The sequence below is a fragment of the Lepisma saccharinum genome, chromosome 11 (assembly GCF_977018435.1).
Source record: "Lepisma saccharinum chromosome 11, izLepSacc3.1, whole genome shotgun sequence".
Lineage (NCBI taxonomy): Eukaryota > Metazoa > Arthropoda > Insecta > Zygentoma > Lepismatidae > Lepisma > Lepisma saccharinum.
This window is the reverse complement of record NC_139239.1, coordinates 65,373,315-65,386,803: the sequence shown is the minus strand read 5'-3', so window position 1 is coordinate 65,386,803 and position 13,489 is coordinate 65,373,315. Positions and strand designations below refer to the sequence as shown.

The 13,489-nt window shown below is 37.8% G+C and overlaps 1 protein-coding gene across 1 annotated transcript in view; it reads right to left on the bottom strand.

Moving 5' to 3' along the window:
• LOC145994870 (uncharacterized) overlaps positions 1 to 13,489 on the bottom strand; it is a 52,137-nt gene that overhangs the window by 9,225 nt on the left and 29,423 nt on the right. Inside the window, exons 5-7 of the mRNA XM_083131294.1 lie at positions 3,779 to 3,985; positions 1,829 to 2,050; positions 505 to 697 (exon numbers count right to left, since the gene is read on the bottom strand). Coding sequence (XP_082987420.1) covers positions 505 to 697; positions 1,829 to 2,050; positions 3,779 to 3,985 — 622 coding nt within the window. The remainder of the gene's footprint in view (positions 1 to 504; positions 698 to 1,828; positions 2,051 to 3,778; positions 3,986 to 13,489) is intronic.

Genomic DNA, 13,489 nt, shown 5'->3' with positions numbered 1-13,489 from the left:
AATCCTGTATGTGATATCCAAATATCTTAATTTTTCAGTATTTCAATGCGTTTATAAACCTTGGTGCGATGAAAGAGAAGGATGGAAAGGGGATATCAGAACAGCTGCTTTCTTGTTTGAGCAAGCTTTTAAGAACTGTAACAAACATTCATATTTTTTTGGAATAAATACAGGGAAACTTTTGTACTCACTTTTCCATGAACTTTTTTTGTTGTTGTTGTTCTATTAATTTCGGTGGCCACTGCCATCATGTTAGCACTGCTGCAAGATACAACGAGGATGGTGGCAATGGCCACTGAAGTTAATAGAACAGCAACAAGAAACAGCTTTGTGGAAAAGTGAGTTCATAAATTTCTCTGTATTTATATTATGTAGAAACGGTTATGCACAAAATAATTGAAGAATATACTACATAAAAATTTAGTGAAGACAACAATAAGAAGAGTAAGAATTTATAATAATAAAAATTTTACAAACACTAAAAGACAGTTGTCTTATACTTACCAGTGTCAATATCACTTTCAAAAGTGTTCCAGCAAATCCGACCTGGGTCGTTAGGGTCTTGATACAGCAGACATAATGCATTGATCTCAGGTTCAGACAAGTACAGCCTTTTAAGAGTGCTGAGTCCCATATTGTCCAGTCCTCTCCGAAATTGTGAGACGGTAACACGACCACTCCTCATAGGATCAAATTGCTTGAATTCAAATGAAGATCTTTATAAGAATACCTTCAAAATGAAAATATATCATGTCATAGTGTCATTGAGTGTTGTCTCTCATGCATGGGTGACATGATATTCTTCATGGAGGTTGCTTCAAGTTTAGAACAGATTGCCCATGATTTACATTTTGGTTACTATTGTCTGTCACAGCCATAACAGAAGTTTATAACAGGATTTACCATGTTTTAACAGTAAAAGCTCATATGAATTAAAGAAAGAAGAAGAAGAAGACATCAGGTTGAAGTAAACTTACTTATTACTAGGAATACTTTCTACTAATTCTTGAATGTTAGCGACAGTGGATTCTCTATTAGCATGCAATGTTAATTGGATATTATCTTATAGTATACATATATGCCTATTCTAACACTAAATTTTAAGAGCACCTCGTTTTTCATCTTCGGGTGAACAGTTTCTTTTGTATGAAATTTGAAATTGTTCAACTGAAGACAATAGAAGAGGTGCTTTATCGATATATGGTGTTAGAATATGCATTAGGCAATGGATAATGCCTAATTAATATTGCATACTAATACTTTATATTTAGATGTTATTGAAAACTTGTTATATTTAGAAATTATTGTAGGGCTATGTCAAAATTTTGAAATGAAAAATGTCATTTATAAAACTGGTTTCTAAAGTACATGAATATATTAGAGTTACAACTGGTGTTCTTTGTAAACATGGACTGTCTTTTGTGAGGGGAGAAAACAGCTCGTGAGGTCCAGTGCCACCTACCGACTGTCGATTGACCTCACTTCCACCAGAGGTGAGAGATCATCCAAGCAGGTGACTTCTGGTCAGCACGAGGAACCCACAGTCATTGTTGTAGGTTTCCATGACCGTGTTACGCTACTCATCATAGTTCTCCAATTTCCTCATGATGGTGGGTGTCCACTGGTCCCATACACAGGCCGAAATCTCAGGAGAAAAGTTGTTACGCTTCCCCCAGGAGACTTGAACCTGTGCATGTCCCATAGCCAGAGCCAAAAGCTTGCACCTTAGACTACATGGCCACATTGTGGAACATAATAAAAAATAATAATACAGATATCTGTCTGTGAAGTATTGGTAGATCTTTGTACTGAAGGATTGTCAACTCACCTTGAAAAACTCATTGACTCTGATTCTGTTAGATAGCACATATTGTTGAATTCTGTGAATCACCCTTTCGGTATCTTCAGGTGTTGGTGGTAACTCCAAGCAGGGGTGAAATGATTTCTTGTATTTAACAGCTGTGGTTGGGCATGGATGGCCCAATTCAGGGCGTGGGAGATTAGGGATTTCCACATGAATTGCACGTCCAGGAAACTGAGGCAACAAATCCTAACACGAGAAAACAAATAGGTATAAGAAAACATTTAAATTTACGTATCTCAATGGATGATATTCAACTTGACATCATCAGTCACCTCAGTGCACTTTGGAAAGAAACAGTTGAACACACACGAAATCTGGCAAACAGATTCACATGTGAGAAGACCTCTTGTGATGAGAAAATTTGCTATATTTTATATGTACACATTCCTCATATGGTGGTGATAATCATGCCTTGAATCAAAAACAAATGTTGTTAGTTTATTCTTACTTTTTAATGTGTTGTGTTTGTCTTGTGCAGGTCCCTTTACAACCCTGCACTTCTTACCTTTCTCAAGGGGCTTTTTACGCACCCTTTTTTTAAACTCGTAAGTAAGACATTTAGATGAGGGAATATTTCCCTGTTTACATTGAAGGGTGCAAAATGGCCATATGTGCCGACGTACCCAACAATTTTAATTCAATCAATATATATTTTAGGATAATTTGGTGAATTTTCAAGAGGAGCCAAGTTCATGTTTGGCTATGCCATTGGTTGGACATCTAATTAAGGGTGCTGTGAAATAATTTTTAAAAAGTTCCTTGAGAACCATTTATATCTGTAGAATTATTGAAAGACAGAATCCGAATTCAGGAGTATGCGGAATAAACCAAGCTTTTAAATGATTTGGACTTAGTAATTAATTGATTCTACTATTCTTTAAAAAGTTTAAACCAAACGTCTTAAGATTCCCTCTAGGGAGCGGTTTAAATTTTTATTTCAACAGCAAATATGGAAAAACAAAAATATGCATGTTATCCCAAGTAACCAAAAGTGGTTGGCCCAACATTGGGCCAACCATACTGAAAATGGTTGGCCAACGGTTGGCCTTACTTAAAAACATACCGTTCCAACGTGTGGTTTTTACGTTGGGCCAATGTATGTTTTTACGTTGGGCAATGTATGTTTTTACGTACAACTGAAAACTAAAGAATGGATAGGTTTATGTTCTGATATATATTTAATTTATGCGAGGCTAAATGTAAACAATAGTACAAGTTATTTATGAAAATAAAAAAAAATACACAGCACTTTCTCAGTCACATGGTATCATTGTTTTCAAGGCACCATACCTTCAAGTGGTAGCACAAAAACCTTCTAGAGTTTACTTAGTTTTTCATCTTTCATGGAATTTAGTTGCACATAACATTGCTTAACCACCTTCACAATAATACCTGTAAGAATGTTCTTGTTCTATACAGCAAAAGAAACAAACAATAAGCAATTCCCAAGACATCATTCATCCATGGCGGCTGACAAAGGACTGGTGAGTGACTGCAAGTTAAAAATAGCTTCTACTGTTATTAAAAATATATTTCCAGTATGTGCCATGACTGAAATATTCGAAATGAGACACTGTTATATGTCACTTATTTTACACTATGCAATTTTCAGCATACTCCTGAAAGTTTTCTTAGGATGAAAGAGTTGTTTTTAAAACTGATGTTGACTCACTTTTCCATGGTTGGGCAAACATTGGCAACCACCGTTGGCCCAACGTCAATTTGCCCACCAAAGTAAAGCCAACCTTTCCAACGTAAAAACTGACCAACGGTGGTGGTTATTTGGGATAGCACGACGACACAACCACAAGAATATGGCTCAAAATATCATTTCAAATCAAATGCATGATTGAGGATATTAAGTTTTTAAGTATAAATACTTAGAGTGATTTAGCATCCATGCTGTTATCTTACCCCTCCATAGTCCATAAGTCCCTTCTTTTCCAGAAAGTGGGTGATATCAGTAATCGCTGCAAGGAAGGCGACGTAGTTGATTGTGTAGCCATCTTTTAGGAACTTCTTCAACAGAAGACGAAAGTCTTCAGCAGATAAACTGATGCCTAGAAAACTTAAAACCCTTCCAAAATGGCCGACTGTTACAGCTCCTGCATTCTTGGTGAGCTGAAATAGATTTGCATATATATATCACAAAATTTACAGATATTTATATGCATGTAAGTATTTACACATAGTTTTGAAATGTAGATCTTGTATATTGCCAGCGATGTTCATCAGGAGATGGAAAACAGGTAAAAGCTGTGATTTAAAATATATATAAGAGACAATTGTCCCAACATGGCTGTCTTCACCTTGAAAAATGGAGAATTGTGTCACATGGCAAAAAATATCTCGCAATATTTGGTTATTTGGATGGATGCTTGAATTGATTACATGTAGGTAAGATATTCAACATCCACTTTATTACAGAAAACGAGCCTATATTACACAATAGCTCAGGAGGGCAGAGCAGAGGCCATGGGTGTTCTGTCAATTTGTGTTCTTATTCAATTTTTTAAAACTTACTCTATTGTCTGTGGTATAATTTGATTATTTGATTTTTCTTATATACTGTAGCATTGTTTTTCTGCCACTTTTGGCTAATCATGACATTGAAGATGTGTGACGACATGATCAAATTGATCAAGGGATACTCGCAAAGAACATCCATGCCCAGACCAGTACTCGAATCCGAGACCTCTGGCATTGTAACATGCTGTGCTGATCACTCCAAGATGGAGCTCAGAATGTGTGGTTTAAGTGAAATAAGCAGTGTGGCGTTTGTAAAATTTCCAGTGGAGTTTTGGGGGATTCTACAAATTTCTTCCGAAACATACAGATATAAAAATCATATATCCATCCCCCCAAGGGTCAAAGGTTTTAGGTCAATCTGTCTTAGGTCATTAACCCTTGAAATACCACCCTGAAAATAAATAAAGGATTTACATGATGTGAAATAAAACACATTTCCATTAGCCCAGGTGGGTGTGTGGATGCAGGTTGCATCCACCCATATGTTGTTTGGGGGAGGGGGGATTGTAATGGAAATTTCACTATCATAAACAATACTGCATCAGACAGAAGTTGAACAACGTTATCATTTAAGCAACACTGCTTCATTTGTAGCAATTTGTAGACTGCCACAAAATGTTTTTGTTGAAAATGTACATAATGACATAGACTTAGAAAGTACCCATAATTGTCCGAATAAATGTGACACTATTGTACCAAGAGTTGAACTATTTATTCTCTGACTTTTAACCTTTACTCCCCCGATGATACCTGTAATGGATGGATTTTCAACCATCCCTTACAACAAACCAGATTGATATAAAATACATTTTATATTTCATAAAATATCTGAACTCATGGTATTTGACTTGGTGCTAGTCTTAACAATACTGGAAGGCTAGTTTATTATGCGCAAATCAGCGTGCCACCAAGAAAGCATACACTCTCTGTCTCTTGGCGAATCAAACGGCATGGGAAGAGGATAAGTCCAATTCATTGGCCAAAGGCCATGGTTGGAATAAAGGGGAGTGGCTAATCCATAAAAGGGTGAACTATTAGTAAACAACTTCAAGGTTCTCTGAAACAAGGAAAACCGTGATCTCATGATTTCCAAATATGGATAATTGCTCTAGGACTAAATATGGGAATCTGGTGATTACCCATCATGAGCTATTGAGGAAATGGACTTATGTACAAAGAGCTACTGAGATCGAAATGACTTTGAAAGGGTCATTGGTAAGCCAACGGACAGGAAGACACTTTGCTATAAAAAAAAAACAACCAAATAAGGAACAGGAGGCCAGTCCAGAGAAGTTGCTGCTCGACGCCAGACTGCACCAGAAAATACCTCTGAGTAAGGTAAATGGACTTCACTTTATTTTGACTTAGCCTAAATCTTGGATAGTCTCCAGCAGAGATATTAGGGACTTAGCTAGTTTAGGATAGAAACATAGTAATACTCTACCAATATAAGAACTCTGTCTAATAAACCATAAGATACATGATAGAGTGTTTTATATTTTAAAGTCCTTAAGTATTGTAGCTACATACCCCATGTAACGACCCTCATGCACCAAAGGACCATTACATACCATATGGTATCATCCATGGCCGTATTTAGAGGGGGGGTTTCTAGGGTTCAACCCCCCCCCCCGAAACTTCTGACATGTTGGATTAATGGAAGTTCACAAATTTTCAATTTTTTTTTTGAAGCATCACAAAAATACATTGAGACAATGTTGAAACGATGGAGCTAGAATTTTCATACATTTGGAATTCTGAAACTTGAGTGAAACAGGATTTATTCTCAGAATCGTAACCCACCCGCGACCCCTCCATTATCACTTCTGCTGTCATCTTTCCAGTGTTGCTCCTGCGTCACAAGGAATATAGACTGAGGATTCCCTTATGATTGTCCCAAAATTCCCTTTCCAGCTTTTAAATTCCCTGTCCGATAAAGTCGAAAATCCCCCTTGATAGGAGTTTAAACATAGGATCTCCAGTTTTGTAGCACATTACGTTCGCGATTGAGGTTACAATCCATGCACCAGGCTAAGTTTTTAAAAAGAATAACTGGTTCCACACTTTTCAAAATTCCAAAAATTTAATTTTAAAGTCAAACAACAAAAACTTTATGACTAAAATTTCCATCTAACTTTTAAAGCTTTTCTCTTGAAGGTATCTAAAGTTTAATGACGAAGTATAATAATTGTGCATTTCAGTTCACACTGTATGAAACGTAAAAAAAACAAAAAGAAACTTGTGCTGGATATTCACTCATCTGCTGGATTGAGTAAGCCCCCTCAAGGATATAACAATAATATAATAATAATAATTATTTTATTAGTATTATTATTATGGAATAAAATTGTTTTATTATTATGAAATTTTAATTATTATTGTACAATTATTGTTATTATTTCTATTATTCAAATTTCTGGCGACGTCCAAGGGAACAATTATGAATGAACCCCCCCCCCCCGATTTTTTTTCCTGCCTACGGCCATGGTATCATCAGCGTAAGGTCGTACTGGCCCGATATGGTATCATGGTGCTGAGTACGAAATGAATGTGCTTTTTGGACTTTCATACTTTTATGTTTGGGTGGAAAACTGACACATGTCTGGAGCAAGCCTGAGAAATTCACATTTTTTTTTTTTTACTTTACTTTTTGACCAACCTCCCCCCTCCCCTTCGCAACATATCCATGCCACATTTCCGAACAGAGATTCACATTCTGGCTCATTATTCAACTTGTATGGTACCCAGGACCATGAAACATGTTTCATTCTCTTTGGAAACGTCCATTCTTTGAAAAGAATACTAAGGTTTGCGCCTTCTCCCCAAAATAGCGGGAGAAGAGAGGGTAAACTCCAGATTTTTTTTTCATTGAAATTCAAGGGTCGCGCCCCCCAAACTCCCCTTCCTCGGTTCGGCGTTCTGAATTGTACATGGTTGCATGCTCTGATGTTTTTGCTGCAAAACAAAACTTATCCGAAGTAGATTGCTCCCATAGTGACCGAGTTATAACAATTTTCCTCCAAAAATGCAAATTACCTATTTTTCGTAAAAAAATAATAATCACATTTTGACTTATTATTCAACTTGTATGACACCAAAGAACATGAAACACGTTTCATTCTCTTGAGAAATGTCCATTCTTTGAAAAGAATACTAAAGTTCGCGCCTTCTTCCCAAAATAGCGGGAGAAAAGGGGGTAAATTCCAGGTTTTTATTTTTTTCCATTGAAATTCGGGGGTCGCTCCACCCAAATCCCTCTTCCTTGGTTCGGCGTTCTGAATTGAACACGGTTGCGTGCTCTGATGTTTTAGCTGCAAAACAAAACTTATCCGAAGTAGATTGCTCGGCCCATAGTGCCCGAGTTATAACAATTTTCCTCCAAAAATGGAAATTACCTATTTTTTTATTTTTCGTAAAAACAAATATATATATATATATATCACATTTTGGCTTATTATTCAACTTGTATGGCACCCAAGAACATGAAACATGTTTCATTCATTCTCTTGAGAAATGGCCATTCTTTGAAAAGAATACTATAGTTCACGCCTTCTCCCCAAAATAGCGGGAGAAGAGGGGGCAAACTACCGGCTTTTACTTTTTTCCATTAAAATTCGTTGTTCGCTCCCCCCAAAACCCCCTTCCTCGGTTCGGCGTTCTGAATTGTACACTGTTGCATGCTCTGATATTTTAGCTGCAAAATAAAATTTATCCGAAGTAGATTGCTCCCATAGTGCCCGAGTTATAACAATTTTCCTCCAAAAATGCAAATTACCTATTTTTCGTAAAAAAAATAATCACATTTTGGCTTATCATTCAATTTGTATGGCACCAAAGAACATGAAACATGTTTCATTCTCTTGAGAAATGCGTGCCTCCCCGATGGCGCAGTGGTAGCGTCGTCGCCTTGTAATCAAGGGGTCCGGGTTCGATTCCCGGTGGAGGCATATAGTGGTTCGGATCCCACTTTTAACTGTAGACCCAGTATCGATTAGCCTTACTGTGCACAAAGTTGACTTAAAACACCAACTCAATCAATCAATCTTGAGAAATGTCCATTCTTTGAAAAGAATACTAAAGTTTGTGCCTTCTCCCAAAAATAGCGGGAGAACAGGGTGCAAACTCCAGATTTTAATGTTTTTTCCATTGAAATTCGGGGGTCGTGCCCCCCCAAGCCCCATTCCTCGGTCCGGTGTTCTGAATTGTACACAGTTGCATGCGCTGATGTTTTAGCTGCAAAACAAAAGTTATCCGAAGTAGATTGCTCCCATAGTGCCCGAGTTATAACTATTTTCCTCCAAAGAGTGTTCGAATTTAAAATTCCCGCCAAGAAGGCGGGGCGAGAAAGTGGGTACTTTTGTAAACCTGCTCGAGAGTCTAAAGGTTAAATTCGGTAATACTCTAGTGCTAGGAATAATTGTCATTGGTTGGAAACACTAAAACGGATGTATATAGTAACCCGATTCTCCCACTAGATGGCATGACAAACGCCAATGCGAGAGGGAGCCGAAGACAATGCTGTTCTGTAACTGTAAGCAAGCAAAGCAAACAAGAATGTAACAGCTCAGCGCGGCCATGAAATTGATTGATACACACGTGAGCAATGCGAATAACTTGTTGCTCGAATAACAATATATACATTGTCAAGAGCGACGAAGGTGGGTAATTTCAGGATCATGAAATAAATTATTTCCTTTTGTAAGAGTTTTCCTTTCTCAACACTAGTATTCGAAGGTGGTGGGTGACATGATTGTGTTTTGCCCTTACGTCAGAGAATGCTTACGTTACGTACCTACATTCCCGTCACAATTGAGAACAGTCTGTCTTTTGAAGTGATGAAATATATAGCAGAAAAAGTGCAAATTACTTACAGAATTATTCTCACTTCCAGGGACGCACCGAAGGAACATTGTGCGAATCGGCTCCTTTTCTTAAGGAAGTTGGGGAAATATAATAATTTTCCTCCATTTTCCTATTGAAAATGTTTGACAATAAGTGAACCACCCGTAGGAATAGGAAATAACTTGGTACACTTATGCACTAGGGTTTATCAGAAATTCCAATGTATTTTTTGTGAATTTTAATGTCAAAATATGATTCCCACTTGAGAATGTAAGTACAGTGAGATACATACAAATTGCAAATAGTTCATCGTATTTTCAATTTTATCTTTAATTCTAGTGGGGTTTTTTTTTGGGAGGGGTTTACACAGAGTGCTGGTGCTGAGTTTTGCCAGCTACTTCGTTTCAGTTCTTGAACTTTGCACTGTATAAATATATTAAATGAAATAATACGATGATGTGATGGATAATTTGGCTAGCGATAGTTATTCTTCGCAATCGACTATACTGGTTTTCAAAAAGGTAAAAAATAGTTTCTCCCACTGTTGGAATAAAATTTGGATGTTTATAAATTTATCTTACCACTTTTACTTCTCAAATATCTGTGAAACTACGCGATGAATGGAAAAATGGTTTATACAAAAGTTATTATTTTTTATAAGAGGATTTAAAATACTAAACAAAAATAATAAGTTTCCATTTTAAAAAATTGAGTGCCCCTTGCCTCTACACGCGTTCAAAGTTCAGAGACAAGTATGAGACTGATGTTTATAAATCGAGAGAAGGCGAGCATTTACAACTTGAGACGATTGATTGAGTTGGTGTTTTAAGTCCACTTTATGCACAGTAAGGCTAATTGGGACGACCTACAGTTTAAATCGGGATTCGATTTACTACGTTCCTCCACCGGGTATCGAACCCGGGACCCCTTGATTACAAGGCGACTATGCTACCACTGCTCCATCTGGGAGGAGCTGACTGCCAAACCAAATCTCGTCTGTTCATTGGTTGTTTTTTTGTGATTTAGGATGAACGGGCTCAAGACCAACCCGTTCGTGTCGGAACGCCCTTGGTCACTTTTTTAGTATTTCGTGCTTGAGCACGTGTGTTTACAGATTAGCTCAGCGCTCCTATTAAAGAAAATTGGCAAAATCTCGACACGCCTAACAATGCAAGACGTGATACTTCTCATGCGGTACACGGCACGGCAGTAGACAAATCCGTACTTCGAAACCAATTCCGTTGCGATGCAGTGCAGGACCTTTGCCAACGCGGAATTTTGTGCAATTTCTCCGGGGTATCTTCGTCGTCCGCGACACCAAGGTTCCAAAAAGTCGCCTGCCTGGCGTCGCCGTACTACGCCCTAATCAATATCTCAAGAGATAATGGTCTGCGCATGCGCACGTGTGGAGTAGTAAGGTTGCTGCTGCTCTGCAGTGGCCAGACGGAAAAAAACTGTGGGAACCGGGAAACTACTAGCCTGGTATGAGATCGGTGCGTTGCAATTTGCAAAGATAACTTCAGTTTAGACCACACTACAACATGTCGTCCCATTTTAGTAGTTGCGAATACATTGGAAAACTACCAATTGTATTGAACTATTATTTTTTCTTTTTTGTTTTTAGTATTAACCCAGTTCTTTCCTCAGCAGTCTCTGAACACTATACAAATTAAACTTTTGGAAGAGAATAGAGGGAGAACGAACATGAACAAAAATAGTGTTTATTTAACCTAATATTCTACACTAACATAGTTATTGGTACAGCCCACGGCAAAGATAATAATAGGCAAATTGTTCATCGCTATTTTCATTATTTTGTTTTATTAATTCTACATCCTGTGTTGTTTAAAGGAATTAATTTTGTTGGTTGGTGCTGACTTCTGCTTGTTAACGTTTGTATTTCAATTATGATTACAGTATCACATTGTGGAAAACAAACTGACTGAAAATGGTGATAGACAATTCGCCTACAATTTCTTTTGCGGTTGGGTGTACAATCATGGAAAAAAAATACTTGCCTCATACAGCCTTAATACCAGTAGTCTTCTGGGGGAAGTATGTGTTGCCACGACTGTATTGTAAGTCGCACAGGAATTTTGATTGATGTAAAACTTTCGATCTTGTTTACAAGAGCCTCTAACGAGAGTCTCGGATACTGAGTATTGGTCTCGTCTTATCCGAAACTAAACCGAGATTTGACTCGTCTCCGTATCTCGGGTTAATTTGTCCATGGTACCATTCACGGCCGCTCGCGTAAAAACGTCCAAGGGTCAAAATGAAGTGTCGAAGTGGGACGTGTGTTGAAAATTTTGTGACGTCAACCAGAGAAAGAATATAAATTAAAGAAGAAAGAAAATCGGGAAGACGAGCGAGTGAAAGAAAAAGAGAAAGGAAGGAAATGAAAAAAATCAATGTGATCAGCACCACGCTCTGGCCGCCTTTTAACCCCCAGGTATCCATTGATTTGAGGCTGGGTGAGCCCCAGAGCCGCTTTACGCAGGCACAATGCCGGAATAATACCGAACTTAGATCACTTCCTCCGGGAATTGAATCCGGGTTCCCCTTCCCGCGTGGCAGTAAGTCGTCCTATACCGACAAGACCACCGCGACTCCACGAAGAGAAATAGAGAGAAACTGAATTAAAGTAGATAAAGGATGAATAGAAAGATAGAGTAAGAGAAATAAACATAGCAAAAGACCAAGAGAGAATAGAACAGATCTTGCAGGCGTGTTTCGGCCTCAAGAGCCGTTCATACAACTAACCCTTGTCACAGATATAATGGATCCAGCAGAAAACGAAAAACGACAATGATCATAAAAATTCAATAAAGAATGTTGCAGTGTTTATTGTACAGTACAGATATAATGCAATGCGTGAATTGAGTAGTATTTAAACTGTGAGTTGAGTACAGTAAAAAAAAGAGAAAAAGTTCTAAAGGAAATTACAAAAGAGAGAATAATCGAGAAGAACTGCTTCTAACACAGAAAGACGAAAATAAGGGGTATTGAAAAAGACGCAACAAGTAAAACATATAAAGAAGGAAGCAAAAGTACACTAATTTTTCATTATGCCAAAAGGAAGTCTGCTAACCCCTCCCCCTTCCTTGGCCTCCACATCCCAAACAATATATTATTATAGTTAGTATGTTGTTTCTACACTGCTAAACATACAGCCCGAATGAAGTGAGGAAAGACTTCCCTTATCACTCGCTTCCTGACAACCTCTCACATGCGTGATCCAGTTCTAATCTAATCAGTTCAGATTGTTGTTTCTTTCAAGTGCTGAGTTACATGCACAGCTAAAACTTTGTGGTTCACTCGAAAAAACAATCTGTCGAGTTTTGATTGGTTTATAAGTCAGGACGTGAATTCTTTTTAATTTTCCCTACAAAATCAATAATATTCTGTCCTGAAATTCAGTGTTACCTTCGACACTTTAGTGTAAAAATTGATGTCATAGAATCTAAATTTTATACTTCTAGGTCCACTAAATATGAAATATTAGCTTTCTATTTCGGTAATTTTACTTCGCTTTTCCACTTATTGGGTTTTATCCCGACGATGAGAATGAAATGGACGAGTGAAAACGTCAGATGTGTGAAAAAATAGCAGCAAATAGTTTAAAAGAAGGAGCCATATCCCCTTGCTACCAAATTCCTGAGCATGCTACTGCCTGTAACATTACACGTGATTGGAAATGCTTTTGTTTTGAAGTCGACCATTGTTCTTGGGATTTCTTTTTCTTCTACGAAGCACTTCCCGCGGAAGCCAGTTCTTGGTATCGTGCGTCACAGAGCGCGAGGAGAATTTGAAACACTGGAAATTGCAGAGCGCTTAGAACCACCACGATCGGGGGAGAATATAACGGTACACTGTACGCACGTTCTTTCTTCTTCAAACTTTTGCTCCCTGTGAAGCAATGGCGGGGCCAAGGGTGGCCCACAGTGGGCCATACCCACTCTGTCAAAATATAATACCCAAATTTAGTGATAAAAATAGAAACTAAAATGATAATATGATGAGAAGAGAAACCTTAGTAAGATTCGAACCCAGTATCCCCGGTTTCGGAGAACGCTGTGCTGTGATATTATTTATTATTTTTATCAATCAGAAAATTGCAAATAGTTCGGCGTAATGTGTAGAATTCGAGATTTCACGACGTCGGGAAAATTTAAAAATTTACCATCCCGAAAATTTCCTGATCTTGTCGGTGAATGGCGATTTTTTGGTCAGTCCCGAACGTCGAGATTATAA